Genomic DNA, 15214 nt, shown 5'->3' with positions numbered 1-15214 from the left:
GGAGGGCATTTTATCTCTGGATAAATATAAATTACATAATTCCTACTGTAAGTTAAGTGCCAGGAACAGATGACCAAACACACACACCAACACAGGCTCTGTCACACCAACACCCAGACACACACACCAACACAGGCTCTGTCACACCAACACCCAGACACACACACACCAACACAGGCTCTGTCACACCAACACTCAGACATACACACCAGGACAGGCTCTGCGACACCGACAACCAAACATACACACGTACACCAGGACAGGCTCTGCCACACAGACACCCAGACACACACACCAACACAGGCTCTGTCACACCAACACCCAGACACACACACACCAACACAGGCTCTGTCACACCAACACTCAGACACACACACCAGGACAGGCTCTGCGACACCGACAACCAAACATACACACACACACCAGGACAGGCTCTGCCACACAGACACCCACACACATCAGGACAGGCTTTGCCACATCCAAACACACACACACACACCAGGACAGGCTCTGCCACACAGACACCCACACACACCAGGACTGGCTCTGCCACACTGACAACTGAACACACATCAGGACAGGCTCTTCCACACCCACATCCAAACCCACACACACACACACAGACAGGCTCTGACACACTGACACCCAAACACACACCCTAGGACAGGCTCTGCCACACTGACAACTGAACACACACCAGGACAGGCTCTGCCACACCAACACCTATACACACACCCGAGGACAGGCTCTGCTACACTGATAACCAAAAACACACAAACAGCAGGACACAATCCACGTCACAGACGTTTGCATCAGGATGAATTTTTCACACTGCATTGTCGTTAATACCCCCCTTAGCGTTTTTGCCCCTGCTGCCCATATATATTAATATTAGCCCCAGTTGCCGATAGCAGGTATAGATCAACACATTAACACACAAACCAAGCTTTGCATGGATAGATCAACTGAAATTCACCTGTGATCTCAGCAGTGGCGTCGGCAGGGGCGGGGCCAGAGGGGGCCATGGCCCCCCTAAATCATGCTGTGCCCCCCGGTGTGCCCCCCCAATAGAAACGCCGTCTTTTTTTTTTTTTTTTTTTTTAATAGATCCGGAGGAGAGAGAGAGAGGCGCCGAGCGGTCGCTGAGGAATAAGTTCTCAGCGACCGTTCGGCGCCTCTCACTCTTTTCCGCGACCGCGAGGCCTCTGCCTTGGTCGCAGTGCCGGCATTTCAAGCCGAGCGCCGGTATATGATGTCATATCCGGCGCTCAGCAATGAAGCCGCGCACACTGCGGCAGAACCAGGAAGACAGAGACCTCGCGATCCCGCCGCTGGACTTCTACAAGCCCAAGGTAAGTGAACTTCAAAGGGGGGGGAGGAGGGTAGAAAGTTAGGAGGGGGTTAGAGAGTGAAAAGAGGTAGATAGGAAGTGAGAAGAGGTAGATAGGGATACATTGGGAGGGAGAGAGGGGGTAGATAGGATAGATTGGGAGGGAGAGGGGGTAGTTAGGATAGATTGGGAGGGAGAGGGGGGTAGTTAGGATAGATTGGGAGGGAGAGGGGGTAGTTAGGATAGATTGGGAGGGAGAGGGGGTAGTTAGGATAGTTTGGGAGGGAGAGGGAGATATTAACATATATTAGCAGGGGCTAATATTAATATTAATTGGCAGCAGGGTCTAGTATTTATATTCATATTGGCAGCAGGGTCTAGTATTTATATATATATCGGCAGCAGGGGCTAATATTAATATATATTGGCTGCAGGGGCTAAGTTTATATATATATTGGCTGCAGGGACTAATAATATATATTGGCAGTAGGGGCTAATATTAATATATACTGGTAGCAGGGTCAAATATTAATATATATCGGCAGCAGGGTATAATTTTTATGTATATCGGCAGCAGGGTATAATATAAGTATATATCCGCAGCAGGGGCTAATATCAATATATATCCGCAGCAGGGGTTAATATTAATATATATCAGAAGCAGGGTGTAATATTTCTATATATTGTCATCAGCAGGGGCTAATATTAAAGAATGAGAAATAACTGCCTAACGTGTGTGTGTATATGTGTGTGTGTGTATATATATATATATATATATATATATATATATATATATATATATATATATATATATATATATAGTGTATATGTACCGTTTTATAATTGGCCCCCATGTGCCCCCCCTAAATATGAAAGCTGGAGACGCCACTGGATCTCAGCACTGAAGGTATATATCAAATAAACAGAATCAGACATACAAATCCTGTATTTGCAGGTATACAGTAGTATATGAAACGTAGCATTGCAGGTATAGATCAAATAAATACATGGAAACAGCATTGCAGGTATTAATCAACTGAATAAGACATACAAACACTGTATTTGCAGGTATACATAAATAATGTATGGAAATATATAGATATGGATCTACAGAATAACGCAAAAACCCAGCTTTGCAGGTATAGATCAATTGGAATTCATATAAAAACACGGCATTAAAAGGTATATTTAAAACCCCCTAAATTACATGCATAGATCACAAGTTGCGCACCCCAAAGGCGGCCCTGCCGTCCACACTGCCCACACAGCAATCACACTCCTATCATACCCAGGCAACCAGTAAATGCTGGTACCTAGGCATGATGGGACTGTGATTGCTGTTAGCAATCACACTCCTATCATGCCAGGTCAGCCAGTACATGCTGGTACAGGGTTGCTGTAAGTGATGTGTAGACCCCATACTGCTGGCAGCATCAATACACAAGGGGGGCAGCTAGCTAGGTTTTAGCATGTACTGGCTGACCTGGCATGATAGGAGTGTGATTGCTAACAGCAATCAAAGTCACATCATTACTAGGTTTGAGCACTTACACATTTAACCAGTAAATGCTGAAACCTGGGCATGATGGGACTGTGATTGCTGTTAGCAATCACACTCCTATCATGCCAAGTCAGCCAGTACATGCTGGTACAGGATGGCTGTAAGTGATGTGCAGACCCCATACTGCTGGCAGCATCCATAGACAAGGGGGGCAGCTAGCTAGGTTTCAGCATGTACTGTCTGACTTGGCATGATAGGAGTGTGATTGCTAACAGCAATCACAGTCCCATCATGCCTAGGTTCCAGCACTTACACATCCATGCTATCACACACACACACTCATTCATTCATATACTCATTCATTCACAGATTCATTCCCTCAATCATACATTCTCATTCAAACTCCCTCCCCACCCCTTACCTGCACTGCAGCTCCTCGATGCCGCTCACAGACTTCAGCAGAGGGGGCGGCCTCCCTCTGCGTTTTCTGGTAAAGCACAGAGGAAGCGGGACTGGAGCAGAGTCATGTGATGTCACGTGAACTCTGCTAGGTTCCGCTTCCTCTATGCAGTACAGAAGACCCTCCCACAGGTAAGTAGCAGGGCTCGAGGTGCGGCCTGCGTAAGATTGGTTGCCTTGGCTGCCAATCTTACTCAGGCCGCACCCTCTCTCTCCTCCCCGTTAAAAAAATAAATAAAAAAAAAGAAAGAAAGACGGGATCCAAATTTAGCAGGGGGGGCAACAGGGGGGGCAAGGATTAACCTAGGGGGGGCAGTTGCCCCCCCTTGCCCCCCTGTAGCGACGCCACTGGTGAGGTGAAGTAACGGAGGTTACGCACATCGCGCACTAAAATCCAAATCCCCTGCAGTGCTGCACGGAAGCCGGTAGGGGTCTGTGCGATCCGCGCAGACAGCTGCTTCTCCCCTCCGCTTCCGTTGGGGCTTCTGTGATGGAAGCCGCACCAGAAGGTCACGTGACGCCGGGTTCAGTAATAGAAGCCCCAGCGGGAGGGGAGGGGAGGGGAGAAGCGGAGGGTGTCTGCGCGTTTTGCACAGACCCTCACCCGGTGGCAGAAAGGGGGCTCTGGATTCTAGTGTTATAATCCGATCTCTATTTGAGGTCGGATTATAGAAGGAGGGGAGTTTTTCAGAGCATTTGCTCTGAAAAAACTCATTTTATAAATCGATTAATCGATTAGTTGAATCGATTTTTTTCGATTTTATCTATTCACTGTTGCAGCCCTACTAGACATCTCAAAGTATTTCAAATGCTGGTATGTTAATCCTTTCCATGCACCAATTCTACTTCTACTCTTTGTCAAACTTTGTGGTAGTAATTTATTGTTTTTTTGGGGGGGGTTTTATCACTAAAATTGGGCTTCAGGTATGAATTTACAGCTCCCGGTATACATCACTATCTTATAACACCCCAATGTGTGTTCAGCAAGATCTCCCGAGTACAGTGATACCACACCAGCACGGTCTGGTGTTTGGGGGTTAAAATGCCACATTTGGGAAGTGCGCTTTTTTTCCCCATTTTGGTCAGTCTGTGCCTATGCCCTATCTTTGAGGCCGGCCACTCCAATTTTACACCATCAAACCATTCATTAGACACTCCTTATGTATTTGAAATGCTTTTACTTTAACTCTTTCCATGTCAAGATTTTTGGGAAGATACAGTGCTCATTATAAACTATTTTATTCTTTTTGGACTTTTTTTTTTTTTGACATTTTGCTGGATGCATAATAATTTTTTAAATGTTACCACTTTTTATTATTTTTTTTTTTTTTTTTTTAAAGCTTTTTTCCCTATATATATATATTTTACTAATCACATTGTGATTAGAAAGCCGGGCTCTATTGACTTGCATGGTTGAAGTGGAGCCAGAGTTCTCTACAGGGTCTGGCGAACTATTCCAACTTCTTTTTCCTTTTTTTTTTTTTTTTTTACAGGACGCGTCGCCATCTTGCGAGTGGCAAAATTACTTGCAGTGGCGGTCACAGCACGTCCTGGGGTGAGTGTTCGTTATCACTGAATGCCTCGTGATCGAGGCATTTCAGAGACACCATTGAAGTTTTAGGAGGCGATCGTTGATCACCTTCTAAACTCTTTTAAATCGGGCGTCCGCCACCATAGGGTGTAAGGCGGATGTTGACGCCCGTCACCATACGGTGTATGGCGGATGTTGATGCCCCGGGGAGGTGCCAGACATGGTCCCTGAAGCCAACCTCAGTGTTGCTGAATTCCTCAACATCAAGGCATTACAGCAACACCATTTAAGCGAAGAAAGTGATCGTAGATTGGTTTAATGAAATGACGTGTCAGGCACGTCATTGGTCATTAAGTGACCATTTTGCGTAACATGCCTGAACCGTCAATGGGTTAAAGTCTGAATCTTTACATCAGGATAAAAGGGTAGAAATGGTTCTTATCTAATGTCAAAATTGTCTGTTTATGAATTGTTGCTTATATCGGTATAGCCCAATGAGATTGGCTATATAATCATTGTTAGCTTAGTGGGGGGTTGACAAATAAAACAATTTTTAATTGACGCATGAAGAAAAAGCATTTGCTAGTCCCTCTGTAGAATAGTCATCTATTGTGCACTTTCATGTACAGTGAAGGAAAAAATATTTAATCCCCTGCTGATTTTGTACTATTTCACACTGACAGACATGATCAGTCTATTTTAATTTTAATGGTGAGAGACAGAATAACAATCCAGAATAAGGCATTTCAAATAAATTCATTAACATTGGTTTGCATTTTACTCCCCTATCAATCAGCAAGATGTCTGGCTCCCAGGTGTCTTTTTATACAGGTAACGAGCAGAGATTAGGAACTCTCTCCTCTGAGTTTAAATATCTGCCTGGAGATGCGGTCTCAAGATCTGATCAGAGATCTGTGAAATGGCAAAACCACCTCCCTTCTTCTACTAATCCCTCTAGCTGTACCTAGTGTCCTACTTGCTTTTTCCAATGCTTTATTGTATTTCCTGCTTACTTTTAAGTCCTCAGGAATAATCTATTGTTTCTGGCAAAACAGTGCCCTCAGGTCTTTGGTTTGACATTGGATTTTTACATCCTAAGTGCATTATTTTCAATTGATCAGCCTTAAATTGTAGCTGCTGCTCTCTAATTTAATTCAATCATTTGCTATTTTGCTTGTTCCACCAGGAAGGTCTACTCAGTTGCAAACCTTTATATCAAATGCATTAAGTGGTACCTTACCATTAATACCGTTTGTGATATGGTTAATAAAATATTAATATTAACAAGACCACCTTCACCATTAACTACAACCATTCTTCACACACTGCAATTTGATTCTTTTGTGTCAAACCTACGCATGGGTGGTGTCATTGTACTCAAGAGATGTTGTTTAATACATGTTGGGGTGGGGACACGCAACAAATACTACTGCAAATTTGGCAAAAGCTGGATTTAAAATGTGTGCATGGAAAGAGCAGCATTTACCAGCATTTGAAATACCCTGGGTATCTAGTTTTCAAACATATATAGTTTGATGGGAGTAAATTGAAATAATTGGCTTCAAAGATGTCCCAAATGGGACATGGGGGCAGTATGACCATGTAAGAAAATGGTTTTGAAATAACATTATGCTCCTTGTGCTTATTGCCGTATAACTTTAAAAAAAAAAAACATTGGGTATTTCTAAGCTCAGGACAAATATCAATCTATTTAGCAGGTTTTTTTATTAACTATTAAATAAAAGGCAGAAATATTTTTAGTAAATTATATATGATCAAAATAATATTTAAAGAAAGCCCTTTTCGTGGAAAAAAATATATAGCTTGTGTACTAAGATTACACCTTAACATGAGCATCGCAGAAATGTAAAATGGCCATTGTACAAAACAAATAAAAAAAAAAAAAAAAAACCCATCTCTGTTCTTAAGGGGTTAAGCTATTTTTATTTTGATCAATTTAAACCAGACTTTATATTAAAAAATAGAATTATGTGTATTTTTAGAATACCGTTTGTACTCAGATTATATGTTTAGACACCATGATGCCATAAATCTGCAGTGTAAAAATGCTTGTTGCAATTACAATTTATATATTTCTCATATTTGCTTGTGAATAATGCATTTTATAGTAAATTGCTTCAAAGTCTAAAACTCAAGCTAATTGGGCTACATGTTTGCAAATGTCCATTTCAAAGGACTAACTGGGAAAGGTGGGATATTTAGATCATACTGTTTATAAATATTAGGGTTTTTCCTAGTAAGTTGCTAAAATGACTGTACAAATAATAAAATATCTGTCTTAGGAGCGCTCCTGCTTCCCCCACACATCCTGGTCTGATGTCCCCTAGTTCCAGTGGTGTACAGACCCCTGAATGTCTTTCTCGAGAGGGCTCCCCTATGCCACATGACTTTGGCTCTAAATTAAGTTCTGTTCCAGAATACCGATACTCCCAGAGTGCTCCAGGTAACATTTTCTTAATTGGCTTTTATTAGTTCTATAGCATATATCAATTACAGCATTTCAAACTAATTATTTTTCGCCTCAACACATTTTATCTTTCAGGGTCTCCAGTGAGTTCTCAGTCCATTATCATGGCATTACCCCAACGACAGCCCAGTTTTATGGCAAAGCCAATGGCATACGTGCCTGCTTCAATTGTAACGTCACAATCTGCTGGCCCCACAATCCACGTGATGCAACAAGCACCCACCGTCACCATGGTGCGTGTATTGACGACGTCCAATAATTCTGCTAATGGATACATAATTACAAATCCAGGGTCAACATGTACCACGCAAGAGATACATGGAACTATATTGGATGTGAATGCTGAAGGAAAAGGTAACTGAGTTGTACTCGCATAATATTGTTTAGTGATATCAGGATCCTTTTCTATTTGATGTTCTGTGTATATTAAAGATTTATTTCACGATTAAGGATAAATATGTGCTATGACATAGGAACTCTAAAACCCAGTAACCAATTTGCTTTTTCCATGAATGTAGTGCATAGGCCTCTGTTTATGTGAGCTTAGACTCATAAGCTCTGTTCCTGTGTTATATCATGCTTTCCTTTTATCTAAGTTCTTCTTCCCTGCACAGTGTTCTATATGAAAAAACTCTGGGAGTTTAAGCCCCCACAAAACACCAGGCACACACAGCTGCTTGCTCCCTGCGTTAGCAAGTAAACTTGTTGAGCTGTAACGTTCAGTACGAATTTAAAAGGAAACTCCCACCAACTTTTTTTCTTTTTTTAATAAATAAAGCATTACATATTTTGGCAACATCTCATATAGTTCATGTGTCATAGAAGTGTTATCTAGTAGCATCCCCTACTTTACAACTGTGTATATTTATAAATCTTGTTTATTATAAATATTGCTAATAAATTATTGGGTTCTGCCGTGTGACATTTGACTACTTTATGGGCGGATTAGGTAGCGTGAGATAATTTAAAATAAGCACAAAAAAAACCAAAACATTTTCAAAGTGGCATTTTTGCCTCAGTGAGCGCAATTTTTGACGCAACATTGTTACTTTTGCAGGAAGCCAGGATGAGAAGAAGACCATCACTTTTGCTACACTTCCTACCCTCCCTAATACCAGTAGAGTTATTCAGACTGTAGCCAGCCAGATGTCTCAAGGAGTTCCTGGCCAAACCGTTGCTTTCTTGAAGCAGGCTGCACCATTGACCCTGAGTCCACACCAACTGCCCATGCGAACGGTGACATCCAATGGGAATGACGTTCCAACCAGTAACAGCACAGCTGCTTATGGTAACAGTCCTTTTCTTTTTATTCAGCAGTAGAGCAGAAAAATATAAAAGCATGACAATTATCATGGTTTTGTTGGGACCACTACAGTTGTTTTCAGGAAAGATAATCTTTCATTTTATTTTATACATGAGGGGATTTTTCACCATTTCACCCATTTATAAATTATACATTGTTAATGCAAAAAAAAACAAACTATACTATATACTAAAAGTATTGGACACCTGACCATTTCGCCAACAGGGACTTTTGACATTGCATTCTAAATACATAGACATTAATATGTAGTTGGTCAGCCCTTTTCAGCTATAAGATCTTTCATTGTGGGAATTAGTGCCATAATTGCAAATTATCCCCCTGAGTGACGTGTAGAGACAAGGTCCTTCTTGTAGTTACAGTGGGGCAAAAAAGTATTTAGTCAGCCGTAATTTGAGAGGCCTGTAATTTTCACCATAGGTACACTTCAACTATGAGAGACAGAATGGGGGGAAAGAATACAGGAAATCACATTGTAGGATTTCGAATGAATTCATTGGTAAATTCCTCGGTAAAATAAGTATTTGGTCACCTACAACCAAGCAAGATATCTGGCTCTCACAGACCTGTAACATCTTCTTTAAGAGTCTCATCTGTCCTCCACTCGTTACCTGTATTAATGGCACCTGTTTGAACTTATCAGTATAAAAGACACCTGTCCACAACCTCAAACAGTCACACTCCAAACCCCATTATGGCCAAGACCAAAGAGCTGTCAAAGGACACCAGAAACAAAATTGTAGACCTGCACCAGGCTGGGAAGACTGAATCTGCAATAGGCAAGCAGCTTGGTGTGAAGAAATCAACTGTGTGAGCAATTATTCGAAAATGGAAGACATACACGACCACTGAAAATGTCCCTCGATCAGGGGCTCCACGCAAGATCTCACCCCATGGTGTCAAAATGATCACAAGAACGGTGAGCAAAAATCCCAGAACCACACAGGGGGGGGACCTAGTGAATGACCTGCAAAGAGCTGGGACCAAAGTAACAATGGCTACCATCAGTAACACACTACGCCACCAGGGACTCAAATCATGCTGTGCCAGACGTGTCCCCCTGCTTAACCCCTTCGTGACAAAGGCTGATTTTACTTTTTGTACCCTTCGTGACAATGGCCGTTTTAACATTTCTGCACTGCTCGTGTTTAGCTGTAATTTTCTTCTTTCCCGTTTACTGAACCCACACACATTGTATATTGTTTTTTTTCAGGACAAGAAGGGCTTTCTTTAGATGACATTTGTTTTGATTGTATCATATGATTTACTATTAAAAATATGGTAAAATTTAGAAAAAAATTACTGTTTCTAACTTTTAGTTGAAAAATCTTTTACTCATCTATAAAAGGTAATGAAAAAACCTGCTAAATAGATTCTATTTGTGCTGAGTTTAGAAATACCCAATGTTTTTATGTGTTTTTGTTTTTTTCTACACATTATGGGGCAATAAGTACAAGTAGCGTTTTGCTATTTCAAAGCCATTTTTTCCAAATCTGGTAATTCTTCCCCCCATGTGCCATTTCTTTGAAGCCGGCCAATGCAATTTACCCCATCAAGTCATATATTTTTGAAAACTAGACAGCCCAGGGTATTCCAAATGCTAGTATTTTAACCCTTTCCAAGCACTAATTCTACCATCAGCCTTTGTCAAACTTTATGGTAGTAATTTTTTTTGCATTTGTTTTTTCACACACATTTTACTTCAGGTATGAATAAACAGGTTCTGGTATATGTCACTATCGTAAAACACCCCAATATGTGTTTAGCAACATCTCCTGAGTACAGCGATACCTCACATGAATGATTTTGCCTGGCTGTTTGGGGGCAAAAGGCCCACATTTGGGACATGCGCATTTTCAATGTTGAACTTTGGCGTTTGGCGACCAACTGCCCATGCCCTATTTGGTACATCTTTGAGCCGGGCCATTTCAGTATGCCCAATAAAGCCATATATTTTTTTAAAACTAGACACACCAGGGTATTTTAAATGCTAGTATTTTAACTCTTTCCATGCACCATATCTACCACCAGTCTTTGTCAAACTTTGTGGTAGTCATTTTTTTGCATTTGTTCTGTCACACACATTTTACTTCAGGTATGAATTAAAAGGTTCTCGTATATGTCACTATCACAAAAAACCCCAATATGTGTTCGGCAACATCTCCTGAGTACAGCGATACCTCACGTGAATGATTTTGCCTGGCTGTTTGGGGGCAAAAGGGCCACATTTGGGACATGCGCATTTTTCAATGTTGAACTTTGGCATTTGGGGATCCACTGCCCATGCCCTATTCGGTACATCTTTGAGCCGGGCCATTTCAGTGTGCCCAACAAAACCATATATTTTTGAAAACTAAACACACCAGGGTATTTTAAATGCTTGTATTTTAACTCTTTGCATGCACACATTTTACCACCAGAATGTTTTCAAAGTTTGCAGTAGTATTCTTTTGTGTGTATTTTTCCCCCACACACCTATGTTATGTATGAATTTACAGCTCCTGGTATATGCCGCTGTCACACGACACGCCAATATGTGTTCAGCAACATCTCCTGAGCACAGTGATACCCCACATGCATGGGTTTGTCATTTTTTGGGGAACTAAAAGGCCACATTTGGTACGTGTGCATTTTTCTAATTGGAAATTAGATGTGTGGCAATCCTCCTCCCCCCCCCCGTGTTAATTAGGTCCTTGTTGAACCCGGCCAATTCAATTTACCCCATCAAATCATACATTTTTTAAAAGTAGACACCCCATGGGCATTTAATATGCCAGTATTTTAACTCTTTCCATGCGAGAATTGTTTTAAGCTAATGTGCTAATTTTAGGGCTTGCTCACAAAAATATATATTTTTTATATATATATATATATATATTTATTTTTTTTTGCCTTTTTAAAAAAAAAAAAATTTCAACTTGAAGGTTCCCCTGATAGTGACATCAGTGGGAAATTATTTTTACATTTTACTGTTTGTTTTTTTTTTACTATTTTTTTTCTAATTATTATTAATTTAATTTTATTTTTTAATTTATTTTTACTAATCACACTGTGATTAGAAAGCTGGGCTCCATTGACTTGCATGGTTGAATGCAGTACCTGTATTCAACCTGCAAGTGGAGCCAGAGTTCTCTAGAGGGTCTGGAGACCGTCTAGCGAACTTTTTCATCAGCCACCGCCATCTTGCTGATGGTGAAGATCACCGGTAGCAGCGGCTGTGACTGCTCTCCGGAGCGGTCACAGTCCATCCAGAGGTAAGTGTTTGGTGTCGCTGGATGCCTCCTGATCGAGGCATTCCAGCGACACCATTTAAGTTTAGGAGGTGATCGTTGATCGCCTCCTAAACGCTTTTAAAACGGGCGTCCGCCCCGGGGAGGGGCCAGACATGGCCCCTGGTGCCGATCGCGGCGTTGCTGAATGCCTCGAGGTGCAGAAAGCGAACGTAGATCACTTTCTGCACCCGTTTAAAGACGTGCCGGTCCTGGCACGTCATTTGTCGTAAACGACTTGTTTTTCCGTGCCGTGCCAGAACCGGCAATTGTCATTAAGGGGTTAAAGCCAGTACATGTCCGGGCCCGTCTGAAGTTTGCTAGAGAGCATTTGGATGATCCAGAAGAGGATTGGGCGAATGTCATATGGTCAGATGAAACCAAGGTAGAACTTTTTGGTAGAAACTCAAATTGTCGTGTTTGGAGGAGAAAGAATGCTGAGTTGCATCCAAAGAACACCATACCTATGGTGAAGCATGGGGGTGGAAACATCATGCTTTGGGGCAGCCCCAAAACATCACTGCTCTAGAGGAGATCTGCATGGAGGAATGGTCCAAAATACCAGCAACAGTGTGTGAAAACCTTGTGAAGACTTACAGAAAACGTTTGACCTATGTCATCGCCAACAAAGTATTGATATGAACTTTTGTTATTGACCAAATACTTATTTTCCACCATAATTTGCAAATTCTTTAAAAATCAGACAATGTGATTTATGGAGTATGGTGAAAATTACAGGCCTCTCTCATCTTTGTAAGTGGGAGAACTTGCACAATTGGTGGCTGACTAAATACTTTTTTGCCCCACTGTATTTAGATGTTGTAGCCATGGTGTTATCACTGGTGTCCCTTTCAATGTTTAGATGTTTAGGTTTTTTTTTGTTTTTTTTTACATCAATATAATCCATGTTATTCCAACTCCCTGTTAGAGGATCCCAGAGAGTGTCTAGAGACGTCATGGTGTGTCTCACATTTTCAAATGTTTCCGATAATCTTAAATGGGGTTGTGGTGGGAAAGTTAGCACTCTTTTTCTTTTTTTCCACTTTATGAATGCTGACACAGTTTCAATGTGTGTTTTAGGGTCATTGTCCTACTGGAAAATCAAATTTCACACAACTTTAAGCTAGAAGAGCTGAAATGTCTCTGCAGAATAGTGTGTTACTAGGGATGTACTGATATATCGGTGGCCAAAATATATTGGCCGAAAAGGGCATGGTCGGCAAAATACCGAAATAAAAAAAAAAAACGGCCGAAAATAATCGGCTGCAGGGGCCAGGCTGCTTACCTGTGCGAGCAGCATCTCTTGTGCCAGCCAGGAGAACAGGAACCCAGCAAAGTCACGTGAATGCGCGTCACATGACCCTGGTCCCCTCCTCCTTCCCCTGTGGGTGGGACAAGAGAAGCTGCAGAGGGAAGAACCTGGGCCCTTGCGAGTGAGAGATCTGCAGTTCAGGTAAGGGGTGGGGGAGTTTATGAGCAAGCATGCATGAATTAATGTTTGTGAATGAGTGTGTAAGTGGGGGGGGTAGCATGGCATAGGGAGTCTGTAATCACACTCTTATCATGCCCAGGTTCTAGGATGTGCTGGCTGCCAGGGCATGATAGGAGTGTGACTATATATATATATAGCATTTTTTTCTCCAATTTTGGTGTGTTAACAATTTTTATTAAAAGTAACACCAACAAAAAAATTTTTGTTGGTGTTACTTTTAACAAAAATTGTTTTATCCCCCCCCCCGTTATACACGTTTGTCACACTGCCTCTCAGATATGCCACATACCCCACATATGCCACTCTGCCCTCCCCACATATGCCCTATTATACCCTATATGCCACATACCCCCAGATATGTCACTGTGCCCCCCCAAATATGCCTTATAACCCCCTATATACCACTGTGCCTTTGATATCCCCCCCCAAACTTACCCCCGTGCTCCAGACTCTGGGTCCCCTGCAGCGCTGTGGCGGATCCTCCTCTCTGGCAGCCGGCGAACATTGCGCAATGCGCACAGACCACCTCCGCTGTGCTGCCCGATACTTCCGCCGGGGCTTCTATGGTGGAGCACCGGAGGTTGTCTGCGAGCATCGCACAGGCACCCCCCCCCCCTCTCAGAGAAGCGGATCCGGGTCCCCTGCAGCTCTGGATCTTAGTGTTATTATCCGACCTCTATTTGAGGTTGGATTATAAAACGAGGGGTATTTGTCAGAGGATTAGTTGTTGCAGCCCATATATATATATATATATATATATATATATATATATATATATATATATATATATATATATATATATATATATATAATCTCTCAAATAACAGATGGAATAAGTATCTTGTGATAATACCTTTTTTATTGGACTAACAGAATTTTGGAATGAGAAGCTTTCGGGAGCTCTTCTCCCTTTCTCAAGTCTAAAACATTTCTGAGCAAAACGACACATAGAATTCAATGTTGTGTGGCAGGGGAGGGGGGCTTACTACCCAGATCTGATAAGAGAGGGTGAGATGTTGTAAAAGTATGTGTCCCTCCAGAGGGTCATAAATGTTCTGAGTGGGGAATTTTGAGGGGGGGTTTTAGCACTGCTGAAGATAAATAGACAAAAAAAAATACCATAAGATGCTAGTGCTCACATACAGGGAATAGGAGTGCAGTGATGAATATAGGGATGGGAATGTATATGTCTACACATGTTATCATATATACAGGTACATATAGATGAACATGGTGCACTTAAAAATACAGTACATATAGCAGGTGGGGGGTTATGTAAAACCTGTGTAGTGGGATAGGAAACCCAAATCGACAAATAATCGGCCAACTAATCGATTTATGAATATATATATATATATATATATATATATATATATATATATATATATACACCGTATTTGCTCAAAATGTTATTAATTTAGGAAAAAAGCTTGAATTTAGGACTACCCTATAAGAAAAAAGTTTTACTAAATATTAATTCACATGTAAACTATTTAATATGCATTTTTTGTTTTTATTTGCCAACCTGCCCCCAGATATGCCTTATACCCCCTATATGCCACTCTGCCCGCCCAGAAATTCCTTTTAACCCCCTATATGCCACCCTGCCTCCCTGATATTCTTTTTAACCCCCTATATGTCACTCTGCCTCCAGAAAGCCCTACTGAATTGCTTCACTAAACTCATAAATGTTGACGTGATATGGTATTTCAACAGATGGCCTTTTTCAAAGTTCCTTACAAGAGCAGTAACAGAAACATAAGTGGGACTCTAATTTATAGAAGTGATATCAGGTGTTCATTGTTAAGAAAAAATACTACTCA

At 41.4% G+C, this 15214-nt stretch overlaps 1 protein-coding gene across 1 annotated transcript in view; it reads left to right on the top strand.

Annotated features, from left to right (window-relative positions):
- The window catches only part of LOC149290671 (forkhead box protein K1-like), a 41884-nt gene that overhangs the window by 26058 nt on the left and 612 nt on the right, over positions 1–15214 (top strand). Inside the window, exons 6-8 of the mRNA XM_089488457.1 lie at positions 7125–7285; positions 7385–7663; positions 8367–8597. Coding sequence (XP_089344583.1) covers positions 7125–7285; positions 7385–7663; positions 8367–8597 — 671 coding nt within the window. The remainder of the gene's footprint in view (positions 1–7124; positions 7286–7384; positions 7664–8366; positions 8598–15214) is intronic.

The sequence above is a fragment of the Sceloporus occidentalis genome, unplaced genomic scaffold (assembly GCF_023333645.1).
Source record: "Sceloporus occidentalis isolate IW3139 unplaced genomic scaffold, rSceOcc1.0.p SCAF_38, whole genome shotgun sequence".
Taxonomy (NCBI): domain Eukaryota; kingdom Metazoa; phylum Chordata; class Lepidosauria; order Squamata; family Phrynosomatidae; genus Sceloporus; species Sceloporus occidentalis.
This window is presented reverse-complemented; position numbering and strand designations above follow the sequence as displayed.